Source organism: Ursus americanus, chromosome 1 (genome assembly GCF_024610735.1).
Source record: "Ursus americanus isolate L20-20 chromosome 1, mUrsAme1.1.p, whole genome shotgun sequence".
Lineage (NCBI taxonomy): Eukaryota > Metazoa > Chordata > Mammalia > Carnivora > Ursidae > Ursus > Ursus americanus.
In genome coordinates this window covers 5,846,283-5,864,542 of record NC_142127.1, presented here as the reverse complement: position 1 = coordinate 5,864,542, position 18,260 = coordinate 5,846,283, and the positions used below count along the sequence as shown (strand labels likewise).

The following is an 18,260-nucleotide window of genomic DNA, read 5'->3' as shown; positions in this document are numbered from 1 at the left end:
TAAATGTTAATTTGAGTTAGTAATCTCTGATTTACTAATTCACCAGACAGACGCCCATTCCTTAAAGGTAAATTAAATGTATAGTTACCTCGCACACTAGTGCACTAGTCCTGGATGATATAAGGCAGGCTGGTATGACCATGGTACTGCTGCATGGACTCCCCCACCATGTTTCCTTGTACCCCCAAGTCTTGGCACATGCCTCACCTGGCTCTGTGATGGTGTTCCCTCTTCTAGCCAAATCTCAGACCTGTCACTGCCCTATGGGAGCTTCGCAGCTCCCTACCTTGCATTTGTTTGGCTACTGGCTCTAAACACTATATGCCACAAGCACACTTTTTACCAGTTTACTTATTGAGAGACTCCATTAAGACTTTTAGGGAGGGGAGTGTGCCTTTTAACTCTATATCTCCTTTATCTCCTTTATATATGACTTGCCACTGTGGCAGGCAGTGGTAGATATCAGTACCTTTTTATGGAAGGAAAGAAGGAAGAAAGACATGGAAGAAGGGAAGGGGAAGAGAGAAAAGGAAGGGATGGAGAGAGAGAAGGGAGGAGGAAGAGAGAAAAAAGAAGAAATAACTTTTAATTGTTAGCATAATTTGACCAATTGTGAGAACTTAAAAGTTGAAGAAATAATGAACAAATTATGAAATAAAGTCAGTGATGAATGCAGCATTTATCATTTTTCAGTTACAATGAATTTGATGCCCACCACCACCCCCATATGAAGCAACCAAGTGTTGTTCAGTGCAGGAAGCAGAGCCTTAGGGCCATAATGGAGGTGGGAGTGAGCAGCCTACGGGGGAAATGGCAGTTCCTGCCCCCTTAATGCCACACTGTTAAGCAGACTCTTGCAGCTGTTCTGGTAAAACGCATCTTAGGAGAGAAGAGGGAGACATTTAGCTTTCAGTTTCTAAGGGAACCAAACAATAAAACATTTAAAAATTTGAAGTTTATAAATTAATTGCATTTAACTGTTCATTTAGCTAAAGTCTGAGCTATTCTGAAGGGGGGGAGATGCTATAATCTTTTTGACAAAATGGTACTGGCAGGAACTTCCATAAAATTGGAGGAGGGACAGAGGGGAGGGAGAACTAGCCTGACTTGATAGAAAAATGTACCTCTCCATCTGAATCTCTCGCAGCCTCCTAAGCGGTGTCTTCCAAGCTGAGTTTAGACTGAATCAATGCATATGGCCCATGCCACAGGCACAGTAAAAATGATCAACTGGACCTGGATTTGAATGCTAGCTGCACCCCATGCATGCTTAACCTCATCGATCCTCAGGTTCCTTATTCATGGTAATAATTTTCCCTTGGAGGACTAAAAATGGAGGGTATAAACTTCCTACTTAAGTGCTGTTCATATAGGAGGCACTTGAACATGGCAGCTAAAATGATTATTTCCTCACCTTTGCCTCTGCCTTCAGACTTACCTACTCGGTGCCCACTGTCTTCCCTTTACTGATCGAGAATTCACTTTTCCTCCAAAGCATAACTCAGGATTCATTTTCTCCATTCAAGAGCCATTCAAACACAAAGAATGTGTATTATTTCTAAACGTGATACTCCGTTTTCAATATTATTGATGACCATAAGGATATGGTGCCTTTTATTACTTAATTGTTCATGTTTTGAAAACATTTCCTTTCAATCCAGAAGGGGATGTGTATATCAGCTGACCTAGAATTTGGTTCTGGAATCTGTGGGCAAAGCATGTTACTCCTTTACAAACCCAACAAGGTTCTGGTCCTGGAGACAGAGAATCATTCTTTACCTTTAGGATAGAGAGAACTGGCTTTGCTTGCAGAATATTCTAGTATGCAAGGCTGCCCTTGGGCATGGATGCCATCCAGTCTTCCTCTCCCCTTCACAGATGACAGCAAACCTCGGCTCAGCAGCAGCCCACCTTCGGCCACCCTGGGCAGTCTGCTGGATGACCAGCACTGGCACTCGGTCCTCATTGAGCGGGTCGGCAAGCAGGTGAACTTCTCTGTGGACAAGCACACACAGCACTTCCGCACCAAGGGTGAGGCAGATGCCTTAGACATCGACTATGAGGTGAGTTGACTCTCCCTGCAGGTCCCCAGGCCCCTTGCTCAGCATTAGTTAAAAAATCAGAAAAAAGAAACAAAGAACAATGGAGAGAAGATGCGGGGCCCTGATAAGTCTTACCCTGGGCTCATCTCTTCTATCTAAGCCCTTGGAAGAGTCCAAGGAGGGCATCTGAGCAGTGTTTGTGGAGGGAAATGCCTTGGCAACAATGGGACATCAGCAAATTGTGTGCATTTTAAAATAAGAAAATCTCCTTTTTCACTTAAAATTTTTTTAAAATTAAAGATTTTTTAAAAAATTGCCTGTAGCCTTCCTGAATCGCTGTGTAGTCTTGTAGTTACACTCAGTTGTTCTTTTTTCAAAAATCAATTTCAGTTGGCTGGGAAAATACAGAAATTATACTAATATATTATTATATGTCAAGTATACTTGAAGAAAAAAAGAGCAAGAAACAAAACCCAAAGGAATCTAAAACCACACTGTAGGCACTTATGTTTAACCTTCATTCCTATGCAAACTTGCAAATGACTGTGGACAGTCATTTCTTTCTTGCTTTCTTGTATGAGAGCAAGAAATGCACCGAGCCTACAATACAAAGAAGATTGCACAAAGTTCTGCAAACTGGCAGCCAAAAGTTATCTATCTTTGTGAGTAGTTCAGTTCAACAAGTGTGCCCCTGCTGTATACCGGACTTTTTTCTAGGCAATAAATATACAGAGGTGGCTGAGACAGGGTCCCTGTGTTGGAGAAACTTACAGGACTTTTTGGAGGATTGTGGCATGGCCAGTTTTATGTTTGGACTAGTAATTCTGAGTGTCTGTTTCAGGAGTCAGCCCAATTAGCATCCCTTGGGGATTTGTTAAAAATGAAAATACTTAGGTCCCACCCAGACCTGCTGAATCAGAAACTCTGGGAGAAGAGCTCAAAAATTTGTTTTAGAAATCCTCCAGGGGACACCCTACCATTTGAAAAGTACTATTTTAGAGTAGTTACTCTGTAGCTTAGACTAGTGGGGAGGTGGAGGCAGGGGACTGCTGGACAGATGGTGGGAAACTCTGTTAGGTGACAAGTCCAGTCACCAGTGGGGTACATACTAGAACAGTGGGGGTCGAGATGAATAATTGAAAAATTAGGGTCTGATGTACTTTTTATCCATCACCATCATGAGCCATAGGAAAGATTTCCTCTTTTGATCCTAACTTTAGCTTAGCATACTGTTGATAAGATATGCCACATATTAACTTTAAAAAAGAATTTGTCACTCTGACTCAGAAAGATACCAGGTAGGTTTTTTTTTTTATTTGCTGATAACTGGAAATCTATGAATATCAATCATCTTTCTTTGTCAAGTTTAAGTGATTTAAGGTGATTGAAAATGATTTAAGTAATTGAAAAAAGAAAAAAATAAAGAATACACATGATATTAAAAGAGATGTCTTTTATGAACTTGAGGACAACAGAAAACATAAAATCATCTGTAACTCTACCCGCCTCGGAGATGGTTCTAAAATTCTCCCAGTTGCCTGATAATTTCAAGCCTATGTCTACCTATCTCTTCTGTGTAGAGAATGTTTATGGGCTCACAGCGGAGTGGCATTAAAGTGAATGTCAGCGTTTGAGGGAAATGAAATCCAGTGATGTCACTCAGTTTACGAAGTTGGAACAGATTTCTTCAGGAAATGCCTGAATTTCATGTTGCCTTATAAAAAGTATCTCCTGGGAAAGAAACATCTCAGAGAACTCCTTTGAAGTAATCTCTGTTTCAGAGAATTCCAGCCCCTGCCAGAGTGCCCAGCCAGCTTGCCCCAATGACCATATAAGGAGACAGATTAACTCTAATGGTGACATTAGAAATTGACTGTACTAGAACATGAGAATTCTGTGTTGGGAGAAGTTTCTGGAACTGGAGCTCTCCAGTCTTTGTAGATTCACCTTAAAGACTGTATGTAAAAGAAAGAGCAGTAGAATAGGAGTCTTGTGTTCTAATTGCCACTTTACCACTAACTAGTTGTGTAAACCCAGAAAATGAAAACTCTTAACTTCATTTACCCAGGAGCAGTAATAGCACCCTATTGGCAGGAATAAAGAGAAATAAAATATCTAAGTCTAGAGATTATTTAGTAACAATGTTGTCTATTAATGAGAATCTAGATTATTGATTTGATTTCTGCCATGGGACCATATGAGCCCATGTGTGCCCTGGATACCACCAGCTAGCAGGATAACTAAAATCGGGTCCTTGGGCTCCTATGACCCATTGTCAGAGCACTGCTGCTCTAAAGCTATGCCTTTCAAATTTCATACCAAGGTTCGTTATATTATGAAAATCTAAGATCCTCTTAAAATTTCAGCATTATGAGCTAATAATTGGCAAGAAAATTTGGTAGCTTTCATCCCTCCATCAAAGACTTAGGGATATCAATGAATGACATCATGACTTTCTATGAGGCCCCCTGAGGACTTTTGTTACACTAAGATATATTAAGTTGTTTGTTTCTCTTCCCACCTAGGGCTGGGAATCTTCTGTCAAAAATAAATAAATAAATAATAAACAAACAAATAAATAAATAAATAAATAAATAAAAAGAAGCAGAAAGAATGTAGATCCTTTGCTCCTCTTTGGAATGTCATCTTAGTTCGCATCACTCAGCCTATATGATTTTCTCCAAACGCATGTGAGAAAGACTATAGCAATTCGCTTCACTTCTGGTCTAGAGCAGAAGGATTTTAGAAAAGAGATATTTTTAGGATCTTAGTTAAGGGTCGATTTCTCTGAGATTCAGATAATCCATTAATTATTTTCCTATCAGAAGTGCTCAATGATCCTGTTTACATAGCTATTTACAAGCACCAGAACTATTAAAAACGTTTTTTAAAATACATGATTTTACATATTTCCACATCATAAATACTGAAAAGTCATTTTACAAAATAAAAAAATATATTTTTTAATAAGAATACTTAGTTAAAAAAACTAGATTAGACTAATCCCTATAAGCATTTAAAAATGCATATGTATACATATATCTTCAAATGTAAGTTCTATCAGAACTTCAAAGAAAATATGAGATAGTGCTTTTTAATCAAGGATTGTGGGAGGTTCTTCCAAGTCTGACATAAATTTCAGAAACCTGGAAATAAAATATATGAAAAACATCCATATAAAATAAAAAAAAAAACTTCCACATAACCTTCCATAAAAATACATATACAGTGATATCACTACCCCAATAACTTAGAAAAGTATTTCAAAATTTAATTAATAAGTAAAAATGTCCTACAAATAATTCTTAATAGATAACTTAAAAGAGAAATAAAGAAAATGAATATGTAAAACATACAAATTGCTCTCAAATATATGAAAAGATGTTCAACGGCACTCATTAAGAAAAGGAATGCAAATTGAGGCTACAGTGATATTTTTCACTTAGATTGCAAAGACTCAAAATGTTATAATGTCTATAAGGCTATGGAGAGAACAGAGCTATTTCATCCATTGTTAGTGGGATGGTAATTAATATTATATCAAAAAAGGGCAATGTCTTCAAAATTGTAAACACATGATCTTCAATCCAACAGTTCTGTTTCTAGCACTTTACCCTACAGTCATAAGTAAATATGTGCAATGGGACATATGTTAGGAATAATAAAAGATTGGAAATTCCCCAAAAGTCCTTCAACAGGGGGTTAATTAAGAATTATGCTAATCTCCGTAGGGAAAGAGCTCTGCCAGTGTGCCCTGGTGACCTCACACTATCTATGTGGTCCACACAACCAAAGCTTTGCACAACAGCTGATCTGAGTCTTGGCAGGATGCCTTATGATCTTCCTGAAACACCAGAGGTTGGAGGCCTACAATTAGCAGCTTCAAGGCTGTTTCCCATTCAAGGCACCTGCCCCATGGGAGGCTGTCATGACATTTCTTGTTGCCTCCTAGGTTCTGATAAGGCACGAGGTATTCTGCCCTGTGCTCTCAGAATAGAGCTGTGTCATCAAGAATTGCATAGCTGAAAGACACGTCTCTTAGAACTCAGACATAAAGGACTGGCCAGACATAATACAACTGCTTATTTAGTGACTGAAATAACTAGAATAAGATCTATAGCAACAAGGAACCCACCAGCTTATATTGTGGTCATCTGATACCCACCCCACCCTTTTTAGCATCATTTTTTTGGTGTGTGGGACAGGTGGGCAGCAGTGTTTGACTACTCTTGCCTTTGTTGACTCTGTAAGTCACAAACCATCTGAATCTACAAGTGGCTCCTTTGCCTTTGCAGGTGGATCATTCAGGTCTTGCTTTGGGCTCACTTTATTTGGTGTGTGTTCTTGACAAAGCCATATAGAAGTATTATGCAGCCATTAGAAAGAATGAGGCAGCCCTATATATCCTAATGTGGAACCATTTGTAATATAAATTGTTAAAGGAAAAGAAAAACAATGTGCACTGCAGTATAAGAATATCTGTGTTTAAGATTAGAAAAAAAACATGGACTTGACAGCAGACAGCATGTAGACAGAAATCTCTGGAAGTGACTACAGGGACAGGCAAGGCAGGTAATAAGAGGATGGGTTCAATAAGAGGGAAGCCTTACTTTCCACTGACTACTTTTTAAAAACATTTTGAATTTTGTTCCACATGTAGAAGTATTTTAAGGAGAAACTGAGGCAATAGAAAAAATATATGACTTAAAAGATATTTCTTTTATTTTCTGCTAAAATTATAACCTCTGATTTATGTTTATTCATAGTTTTTTTCCAAAAACACTTATCACTTCAGAATCTTATTGAATTTACTTATTTTTAATTGTCTATCGCTTCATCCCCACCCCAATCATAGAATTCAAGCTCATTGTAAGGGTTGATGTTTTCTTTTTTACTTTAATTTCTTTATGGATGTGTCTAGTACATAATGTGCAGTCCATAATTATGTGTTAAGTAAATGAAGGAAGTTTATTTCTGTAGTTATAAAAGGTTAGCAGTTGATGGCCAACTTTGGTGTCCATCAGAAGTTATATATATATATTCTGCCATGCTTGAAGGCCACCTTTTGCCACCACCCTTACTTGACATTGCCTAAAGGACACTTCTCTTAGAACTCAGACATTACTAAAGGGCTGGCCAGACATAATACAACTACTTATTTAGTGATCAAAATAACCACAGATCACTAAGGAAACGGTTTTCCAGATCATGTGGCAGTGTAATCGTTATTGATCCTTTTCTCTTTGGAAACTCAGCTGCAAGGCTAAAGTAGAAGGCCTATGTGGAGGAAAAAAATGAAAGAAAATAAAATAAGGAAAAAGAAAATAAGTAGATACAAAGTGGAAATAAAGAGGAAGAAAGTGGAAGGGGAAAAAAACATGAACTGTTTTGTTGCTATTTTGTGATTTTGTTTTACCTCTAAAGCAACATTGTGAAGAAAATTATTACATCTTACATTACAAACATAAAACCAAGACAAAAGAGACTGATGAACCCCCCCCCCATTCCCATTCCCCAGTAGCTATTGTGTAACGGAAACAAGATTTGAGCTCAGATCTGTGCAGCTGCTCAACAGAGATCATTCTGGTGACCAGGCATTCTCTCTGAAGGAGGAATAATCCGTCAAGATACAAGCACAGGTTCTGGTCCTTATTCTGGTGTCTGCATGTATTCGAGACTTGAAGCCATATTAATCCCTGCCATTTTTCTTTCTGCTTTTAAATTTAAGATCGTTATGATTTGTGGATTTTCTAATGTTGTGTTTCCCGAAGTTTTATAATGGCAAACTGGAATATAAAAACTTCTCTTAAATGTAAATTAAAAGTAAACTAATTGTGCTGAACATGATGGAGGGAGTATTTTAATATTACCATTATATCACAAAGGGAAAAAAAAATCTCTGTTTTTATTAACATGAGCTGAAAGAACAAATGAAAAAATTCTATTGGTGGAGGTGGCAGCAGGTTTTAATTATCTAATAAGACATCTTGAGGCTGGCTGAATTTGGGCTGAATTATTATAACCATCAATAAAATATTATAGAATTAGCCAGGCCACAGCTGAATATGTGTAGAGCCTGAGGCAAGAGTACAAATGGAGGCCCACATACCATAAGTTTAAATATTTAAAGGATTACAAATAAGCTAACAAACTGTTGAATAAAATATGTTCTGTTCTCCTGTTTTGATGAATGTACCTTCCCAGCCACATCCCATATGTTCAAGCCCTGTCCATGGTGTAAACAGCTGCCCCCTGGCCACTGCTCAGACCTGTCAGCCCATGGTCTGTCCTCAGGAGGGCAGATGGGGAGAGAAACATTCAGGCCCTCAAAGCACTTTCAGAACTGTTTAGGCAAGAAGCTCTGGGGTGCTGTGTAGGAAGATCATGGTTTATAAGGGTTGTAGCAGCTCCCTATAGCTGTTTCTCCTTGACTCCACCATGAGGAAGAATGGAACTGGAGGATGGTCAGAGTGGGGCCCTCTGGGGTGCCCGGGTGTATGGGGGATACTGAAGTTAGGATTTCCAATGAGCTCCTTGTTTGAATGCTAAAACATACAAAATTTAACCCATTGTCCAAAAACCTAAGGTAAAAGTATTGTAAGTTCACTCAGACAAAACAAATTATAAATATGTGTTGAACCAATTGGGCTGTGTCAGCCCCTGATGTATATGAGTCTGTAAAAAGATACCCATTTAGGAGTGCCTGGGTGGCTCAGTGGGTTAAGCATCTGACTCTTGGTTTCTGCTCATGTCATGATCTCAGGGGCATGAGATCAAGCCCCATGTTGGGCTCCACATTCAGTGTGGAGTCTGCCTGAGATTCTCCTTCTTCCTAGCCCTCTGCCCCTCCCCCCGCTCTCTCTCTCTCTCTACAATAATAATTAAATAAACCTTTAAAAATATCATCAGTGTTCCCTCATATTCGATGCAGGGCTATGTCTGGGTCAGATATTGCTCACCTTCCATCTGCAGTAAAACAGACATTTCTTATCCAGAAATAAGAGGACACTGGGAATTTGTGAAAGAATAGGTTATAGAAGCAATGAAGAAGAGGTAGTTTTTAGTTAACATGTAGCCAATTACCTCCTCTCAATATGTGACCCTAAAGTAGGGACAAAAATAAGACATCATATGCACCATATGCTTTTTAAAATTAAAGAGATCAGACATTCCAAAGAAGTTACAAACTGAGTCATTGATCAAGTCAAATAGTAGAGAGAAGCCATAAAATGGTAACTCTCGGGAAGATTTGCACTGCTATTTTCTCACTTGGCTTATTTGGTATTTTTCATTTTTAACTATTTGAATTTGGGCTAATATTTAAAAACCAAGAGATTTCATAGGAAAATTGGGATTTCTGGTTTCATTTGAAATGCCAGAAACTCATCAAACTTTGAGAAGTTTCCAAAGGTCAGTGATGGGCTCCTCTTCCATAAAGGTCATGAACTCTACATATGGCTCAACAAACACAAATCCAGTGCAAAAAAGAAGGCAGCTGTTTGAATCTATTTTCATACACCCTGTATTACAAAGTGGACTATCAGAGCAAAAGTGAGACAAATATTCACAAGCGAGAGACTTCAAAAGTATCAGAAATCCAAGTCTGACAGAAAAAGGAATCTTCCAAACAGGAAGACTCCCAAATTTAAACAGGGCCAGGGAAAAAGCCAACAAGGAGGAATGAACTCATTGCCATGGAAGTAGCATCAAAGATTGAAAAAGATAGAAGCAAATGCCGGACAAAGAAGAGGAATGAGATCAAAGGAAGAGAAAGTGGCAGATTCTGGGACCTCATGCATTTAACATCAAAGCAGGTTTTCTTCTGGGAGTCATCTAGTTGGAGTGGAGCCCACCTGTGACACCAGTAAACCCTTCAGGTTATCAGATGAACTATGTTGCCTTAAGACACCGAGACTGTGAGTGAAACTTTACAATCTAATACTTGGTTTTGTTGACTACTAAGATCAATGAAAGGCACACTATACAACTTGCCAAAACCAAACAAACAAGAAAAGTAAGCAAAGAAAGCAGCTGAATTGACCAAAACAAAAGGACAATAAGGCAAAAGCAACTTTAGAAGTAAATTGCTAGTGTTCTTTTTTTAAGCAATTCAACAAATATTTGTTAGATTTTTTATGTTTGAATCATACCTCTTGCATTAAATATTAAAAAGTGAATGAGATATTATCTGTCTGTGTCCTTGAGAAACATTTTTAGAGAGATATTTCAAAACATTCAACAAATATTTATTCAGCATAAATATTTATATTTATATATATTTGTACCGGGTATCATTTTAAGCACTTGGAAAATTTGAATATGTCAAAGAAAAGAACAAAGATGCCTACCCTCGTGGTGCTTAGATTTTAGTAGGAGAGACAAACCATAAGACGCAACTATAACAAGTAAGTAAATTACACATGCAATGGAAAAAAGAACAAAAATATATATGGGTCATGAATTGGAAGTTCAAAGATGAAGGGAAAGGCACCTGGGTGCCTCAGTTGGTTAAGCATCTGACTTGTTTTGGCTCAGGTCATGATCTCAGGGTTGTGAGATTGAACTCTGTGTTGGGCTCCATGCTGAGCGTGGAGCCTGCTTGAGGTTCTGTCTCTCCCTTTCCCTCTGTGCCCCTACCCTGGCATGTGCATGTGCTCTCTCTCTACATATATATGAAATAAAAATAAAATAAAACAAAATAAAGTAAAGTAAAATAAAATAATTTTTAAAAAAGCTGAAGGGAAACAGTTTGCAATTTTGGATATTTTGATCAGGGTAGACATCACTGAGATGGTGTCAATTGAACAAAGACTTAAAAAAAAAGAAGTGAGTTTTTTAAAGGCTATTTGGAAAGAACTGGCTTAGGGCATCTGGCTCCCTTACACTGTAACAACTCTGCAGTGTTATATGAGCCCATGAGCTAACAGAAACTGGGTTTCCAGCTCTGTGATCCATATCCTGAAGGCCCTTGGGTGACATCATACAGATGATGCACCCTGAAATATAATCTCTGTTCAATATCGTCAATATCTGCCCCACAGTGAAACATGCTGGAGTCTGAATGGGTGGGCAGGATCATATCATCATAATCCTAGACAATGAAATTAGTGAATGAAGAGGTTCATGGAGTACAGCCAGGTTTGTCTTGAAAGCAAAGATTAATTCAACAAGACTCATTAAAGTTTGAAGGAAATACATGGGCAATTGTAAACACAATAATGATATGTGAGGCAATAAAAAGAATAGTTTGTACAACACAGACAATTGAAGTAACTGAAAAAATAAGATAGAAATTCAGGAAATCAAACAAACAAACTTTTTAGAATAATGACTGAATAAAAAAATGCAGAACATGAACCTGAGAAGATATTCCCCCCTACCTGCAGACCAAGTGATATATAATTTTACACTCAACTGTAAAATTACTAGTCTTCCTAAATTTGAAAAGAAAATTGAATATAGACAGTAACCATAAAGTTCTAGCATGGCCTCCCTTTCTTTTTCGTTTCCCACTTAATATAAATGGGAAGCTAGAACCGACCAAAGGGCCTTTTTAAAGGAGCACACAACATATTAAGTTCCAGTGTTCTGAAAATCTGAAAATCAGAAGGAGGCTTCTACAGAATCTTGGGGGAAAGTTTGTCTATCTGTTTATTAATTCAAAACAAAAAAAAGACACTCAATTGAATTGCCATTGAATAAAATATCAATATATAATATCACAAACTTCAGACTAAAAATATTAGAAGAATTACTATCCATAAGTTTTTTATTCAGAAATTATTGAATATAATGCCACAAAATACCATTTTGAAAGAACTTCTTAACTGAGAAGTTGTGTCAGTGCGAAAAACCTTACTAACAGCAAGCACTGTGTGCCAGGATCCATTTCAATTCTTCAGGTGTAGGAAAGTTTTTAATTCTCACATTACCTGGTCCAGCTCATTTGTTTATGTGACATAAGTAGTATTATTATCCTCATTTCGTATAGGAGGATTGTGAATCCCATAGAAGTTAGGTATTTTTCCCAAGGCCCCACGGAAAGTGCAAAGCAGATTGGGTTTGAACCAGTAAGAGAAGCTCCTGAAACACTGTCTTTGGACATTTGGCTGTGGAAAGGGAGAAGATGAATGCTGACATAATTTATAAATTTATGCAATTTTGTAACAAATTGGCACATAATGTAATGTCTTAAAAAGGAATTGCAAAGTGGAAAAAAGTAGGCAGACTGATGAATAATAATAATATTAGTTTAAGTAAATAAGATGCAGAACAAGTTGGGGCTGAAGTATAAAAGACAACAATCTGTGCTTCATAGAAAGTAATCCAAAGTCATAGTTTGAGAAGTTAGATAATCACAGTGACTGTCTTCCAAGTCAGCATCAAAACACAGTAAACATTGCACAATAAACTTAAAAATTACCTAAATTTCCTCAAGTGGTAGGTAGTTTCATTGCTCTAATAAACAAACACCAGACACACATGGTTTACAAGAAACACACTTTTGCAGAAATAATCAAAAAATTAATTTTTTTATAAAAATTTGAAATTGGGGACAAAGTTGTACCAACTAAACTTATAGAAAAAGCAGAACTGGAAAAAATAATACCACTGTAAATAAAAATTAAAATCAGAAGATAAAAGTCATCATAAAATAATAATCAGTGTGTTTTCTAATTACAAACATCCATACTAGGCAAATGTGTATCTCGAGTAAAATATCAATCAAATACAAAAAATAACCCCCAAATACAAAACAAACCTGTCCCTTCTGACTAGTTTGATATTGGTTAACACTACCCTTACATGAGCTGCCTGTGTGGCAATTCCAGGATGGGGAGACCCAGGAGCCAAGCTCAAGGAAGTGATCATTGGTTTTCCAGTTATGCTTCTAGATGAATGAACTGATGGACAGCATTAAAGGAGAAAAGCCAGTGTTGCAAACTTGGGAGACAGTCAACCAGATGCCAGGTGAACTAAACAGAATAGCTTGAGAATGATCAATATTCAATTTTTGCAAATAATGGCTAAAATAACTTGGCCATCCCAGGTCACACAGAAGAGTGAGTTTAGTGTGAATGGCTTGGTGGACAGAAACATAGTTTAGAATAAGATTTTAATTTTTATTCTCACAATTTTGATAAATCAGATAAAATATGAACGTTAATGAGCTGAGGAATATAATTATTACTGTAAAATTAATAAATATGTAGCAAGTACAGCCTACAAGTGTTTATGAAGTATTTAGAAAAAATCAATACTATATGTGTAGGAAAGAAATCAGTATATGAAGCAAATTTTTCCATTCTAACTTATCTGATAACAATCTATAATTCAAGAGTATGATTATAACCCCAAATTCTCAGCTACTTGAAAAATTTGAAAATATAAAATACATAAAAAATTTACACTCACACTCAAATGTGCAGAAACATAATTTTGTTTCTTTTCCCCAACTGAATTTGATATGCTCATCAGCCCCTGCTTTCCCTGATGGCAGAAAAATCTAACCTTGGTAATGAACGATAACTAGCTAATGCCCATTTAAAACTTAGCACACTGTGTAAATATTGGGTTGTATCGATGTTTCCTCTTTCCCTCTTCTTTACCTTTCCCTGGGCAGATCACTGGCTGGAGGGCTTATGTATTATCCTGCACTAGGAGAGACTTGGGTACAAAATGTTGGCTTCTGTGGCTGCTGTCCATGGTACTTGCTATGGGCTCAGGCTTTGAGGTCTGGTCCCTTGGACTCTCTCAGACCTCCAGATCCAGCCACCATCCTCGGTCCATCCATATCATGCATCCCACTCTCATAGGCTAGGGGATCCTCAACAGTCTGCCTCCCACTATACTAAAGTGACTAGGTTATTGTGAAGAATACTCAGACCTTTCTGTATTGTCATTTCCCTCAGCCATTGACAGTCTGTCTCCTTTCTGTTGAAGTTTTGCTCTGGGACCCTGCTGAACTTGAGACATCTCTAATAAACTGTAGCCGTCACTGGGGAATGAGGGAGAAGTAACTATGTTTTCCAAGATCTGTCTTGTGATCAATATGAATGTCCTCCCAAGCCTCAGCAGGTTTCAGTTTTGCAGAGAATCCAAGAACAGGACCTACACTACTGTCTAACTATACTTTTGTCTTCACCAAATTTCTCCAAATGTCCCCCACCCGGGCTAGAAACAGCTTTTGTTGTCCTTAGTGTGACAGAAAATTACCATTTTGCAGTAGATAGTATTCTCTATACTAAAAAAAAAAAAAAAAAAGCAAAAAGCAACCTACCACAAATCTTTCAAACATTAATTTTTTTGCTATTTAAAAGATTTTTTTTTGTCTTTATCTCTTTTTCAAGTATTTCCCTGTGACTCTTACTTTCCTAAATCACAGGTGAGTGAAGTAGAGCGTTAAAAACATTTTTACAAATTGGAGAAGGTGGCCAACATTTAAAAAAGTATCATTATATATTTAAAACTATAAAAATGATTAAGAACTTATGTCCACACAAAAACCTGCACATGGATGTTTGCAGCAGCTTTATTCATGGTTGCCAAAACTTGGAAGCAACAATCATGTCCTTTATGAGGAGAATGGATAGATAAACTATGGTATATCTAGATGGAATATATTCAACATTAAAGAGAAATGAGTCATCAAGCCATGAAAAGGCATGGAAAAACTTTAAATCCATATTACTAAATGAAATAGGCCAATCTGGAAAGGCTACATACTATATGATTCCAACACTATGACATTTTGGAAAGGGAAAATCTATGGAGACAGGAAAAAAAAATCAATGGTTACCAGGGCTTACAGTTGGGAGGCATAGGAGATGTATGAATTGGCAGAGCTCAGAGGGTTTTTTTAGTGCAGTGAAACTATTTTGTAGGATACCATAATGGTAGATACATGGCACTATACATTTGTCCAAACACAAAGAATACACAACACCAAGGGTAAACTGTCAGGTAAACTATGGCTTTTGGGTGATTATAATGTGTCAATGTAGGTTCACCAGTTGAAACAAATGTACCATTCTGGTGAATGATGTTGATAATGAAATAGTTTCCCCATGTGTGAGGACAGAGGGCATGTGGGAATCCTCTGTACCCTCCTCTCAATTTTGCTGTGAACCTAAACCTCTTCAACAAATTTTATTTACAAAAAAATAAGTAAAAATAACAAATATTCAATGTAGTTTTTACTGATTTGTGGCAACAATTTAGAAAACAAATAGATCTTTTTTTAATGTAACTGAATCAAATTGAAAATATTTGAATATTTCAACAGATCAATGAGGAAGATTTTATATAAGTTATTGAAGAAAGAATTTTACAAAATATTTCTGAACCAAATAAATTTGTTGATTTTTTTTAAGTTTCCCGGAGTATTCCCCAAGCTTTATGAGCCATCCTTAAATATAATCAAAGATAAAAGTCCTATAGTTGTTCTCAGAGATAAATCTAGACTTGATCTAAATACTTGACAAAAGACGAAAATTAGAGCTCAGATTCATTTACTATTTAAAATATGAGCACATGTATTTCAGGGCAAATGGAGCACACATGTGTTTCTTTCTTTTTAAAGATTTTTATTTATTTATTTATTTGACAGAGAGAGACAGCGAGAGAGGGAACACAAGCAGGGGGAGTGGGAAAGGGAGAAGCAGGCTTCCTGCTGAGCAGGGAGCCCGATGTGGAACTCGATCCCAGGACCTTGGGATCATGACCTGAGCTGAAGGCAGACACTTAACGACTGAGCCACCCAGGTGCCCCACACATGTGTTTCAATCAAAGAGAATCTATTAATTTATGATCTGTTAATATAATTCAAACCATTAGGAGTTTAAACAAAATACCCTGTATTTTTATTTAATAGGGAAAACTGCATTCATTTCCAGTTCAAATAAACAAACAAACAAATAAATAAATAAATAAGAAAAGAAATGATTTATGTGTTAAATAGGAGTAGAAGGATATCTCTTTAATGTGATGTGGAGTCAGAATCAGTATTATATGTACTCTGGAAATGTATAAAATATACTTTTTTTTTGCAAAGTTCTGTACTGTGATTATTTAATATCGTTTAAAAAGTTTTGGACAGGGGCACCTGCGTGTTGAGTGTCCAAACACCAGTCTGTTGAGTGTCTGACTCAGTATGACACAATGTTTAATTAATGAAAACAATTCATTGATAATGGAATTTTTTGAGATGTATTTCACATATATTAGTTTCAGGTGTATGGCATAGTTACTCAATATGTGTATATATCATGAAATGATCACCACAACAAGTCTTGTTAACATCCATCATATACATAGTTACAAATTTATTTTTTGTGTGATGAGGACTTTTAAGAGCTATTCTCCTAGCAACCTTCAAACATATAATACAGTATTATTAACTGTAGTCACCACGCTGTACATTACATCCTATAACTTATTTATTTCATAACTGGAAGTTTGTACCTTTTGAGTTCCTCTCTACCCCTTTCCTCCCCCCCACCCCCTGTGTCTGGGAGCCACCAATCTGTTCTATCTATGAGTTCATTTGTTTCTTTCTTTTTTTTTTTTAATTCCATACAATAGCAAATTTTAAAAGCATGAAATTCACAGGAACTAATTTAATGATGAATATATGAACTAGGGTAAAAAATGATAACCTTAGGTGATGGGTCTCACCAAAAACATTTGAAAATAGGCTAAGACAGTGTGATCCTATATAGGAAGATGAAATACTTCAAAAATATCCATTCTTCTCCAAGTAAAAGTATCAATGGAAATAACAAATTCTCAATTAAAATTCCCGTAAGCTATTTGAGATAAAATAATTCTGAAATTCAACTTTAAGATAAAATAGGCAAAAATATTGAATAATTCTCCTAACAGAATAAAGCAATAATAAGTAAAAGCACACAGCAGGATTAACAATCCTTATCACATATTGCAATTTTTCTAAAATAGTGTGGAACTTTTGAGGAAAAAATAGACATCTAGAAGTAGCCCTGGGTATATGAGTAGCTATTCATATAAAACAAAGGTATTCTGGTTGGGAGAACACATCTTCCTGAAACACACCCAAGCATCAGTACGGTTTAAATTCTTGCTGAAGGTAACATTTCAAAGCAGTGATGAAAATCTGGCTTACACACTGGATCCCATTGTAATAAACATGATTATAGAAACTATCCTGTTTCTCTTGTATAATGGGAAGAATACTCACAACCAGCCAAGTTTGTTCTTTAAATAGTATTAACATTATAAAAGCAATTTGTAGTATTTTACTGGAAAGAACGGTAGTTAAAAAAATACAAAAATGAGTATCTCATGTTCTTCCCAAAGACAACCGTGACTAACAGTTCAGTGCATTTCTTCCAAGTCTGTACTGTATGAACAATTTTTTGTTGTTGACATCATAACTTGATTTCTCAATCAACATTATGCTCATTTGCCATTTTATCACACATGTTTAATAAGCACCATTATTAACAACTAAGTAAGTTTCCATCATATTAATTCTTGATTATTTCCTTTAAAGAAATTGTATGGGATATTTGGATTATTTCCCATCTTTCATCTTTAAAGAAAATAATTTGGCAATAATCATGTGCATAGGCTTTTTTTGGTACAATGCAGACTTTTAAACTAGCTCTCTCTGTAGGTGAACAGAGGTATATTATGTTTGTCCCTTGGCTTTCATTTGGCCATACTCTCTCAGATGTTTGCACAAGAGATAAATATAAAGTTGTTGATTTTTTTTTATTTTTCCCTCCTTCTATAAATTATTGTTTTATTTAGTATTAAAAAGGTTCAGAAAGGAAGTGAAATAGTTTTGTAAAATAAGCCCTTAAAAAGCAAGCAATTATAGTTATTTTTATGCGGGCTAATCAGTATCCTTTTAAATGTGCAATCAAGTGGCATCTATAATTATTTGAGCCACTTGGCTCGCACATACAATTGAAACTACTAAAATTTACTCGGTTACTTTTCTTCCCTACTCCTTCAGGGCTTATAACTAAGGGTTGATTTTTTTTTCTTTTCATAAAGCTTAGTTTTGGAGGAATTCCAGTACCAGGCAAACCTGGGACCTTTTTAAAGAAAAACTTCCATGGATGTATTGAAAACCTTTACTACAATGGAGTAAACATAATTGACCTGGCTAAAAGACGAAAGCATCAGATCTACACTGTGGTGAGTTAACATCTTTCTCAGCGTGGTGGTTTC

The 18,260-nt window shown here is 36.5% G+C and overlaps 1 protein-coding gene across 1 annotated transcript in view; it reads left to right on the top strand.

The window, feature by feature from the left end:
- Positions 1-18,260, top strand: part of CNTNAP5 (contactin associated protein family member 5) — a 773,827-nt gene that overhangs the window by 360,268 nt on the left and 395,299 nt on the right. The window contains exons 6-7 of the mRNA XM_087853915.1: positions 1,879-2,063; positions 18,084-18,227. Of these exons, the coding sequence (XP_087710041.1) occupies positions 1,879-2,063; positions 18,084-18,227 (329 nt within the window). The remainder of the gene's footprint in view (positions 1-1,878; positions 2,064-18,083; positions 18,228-18,260) is intronic.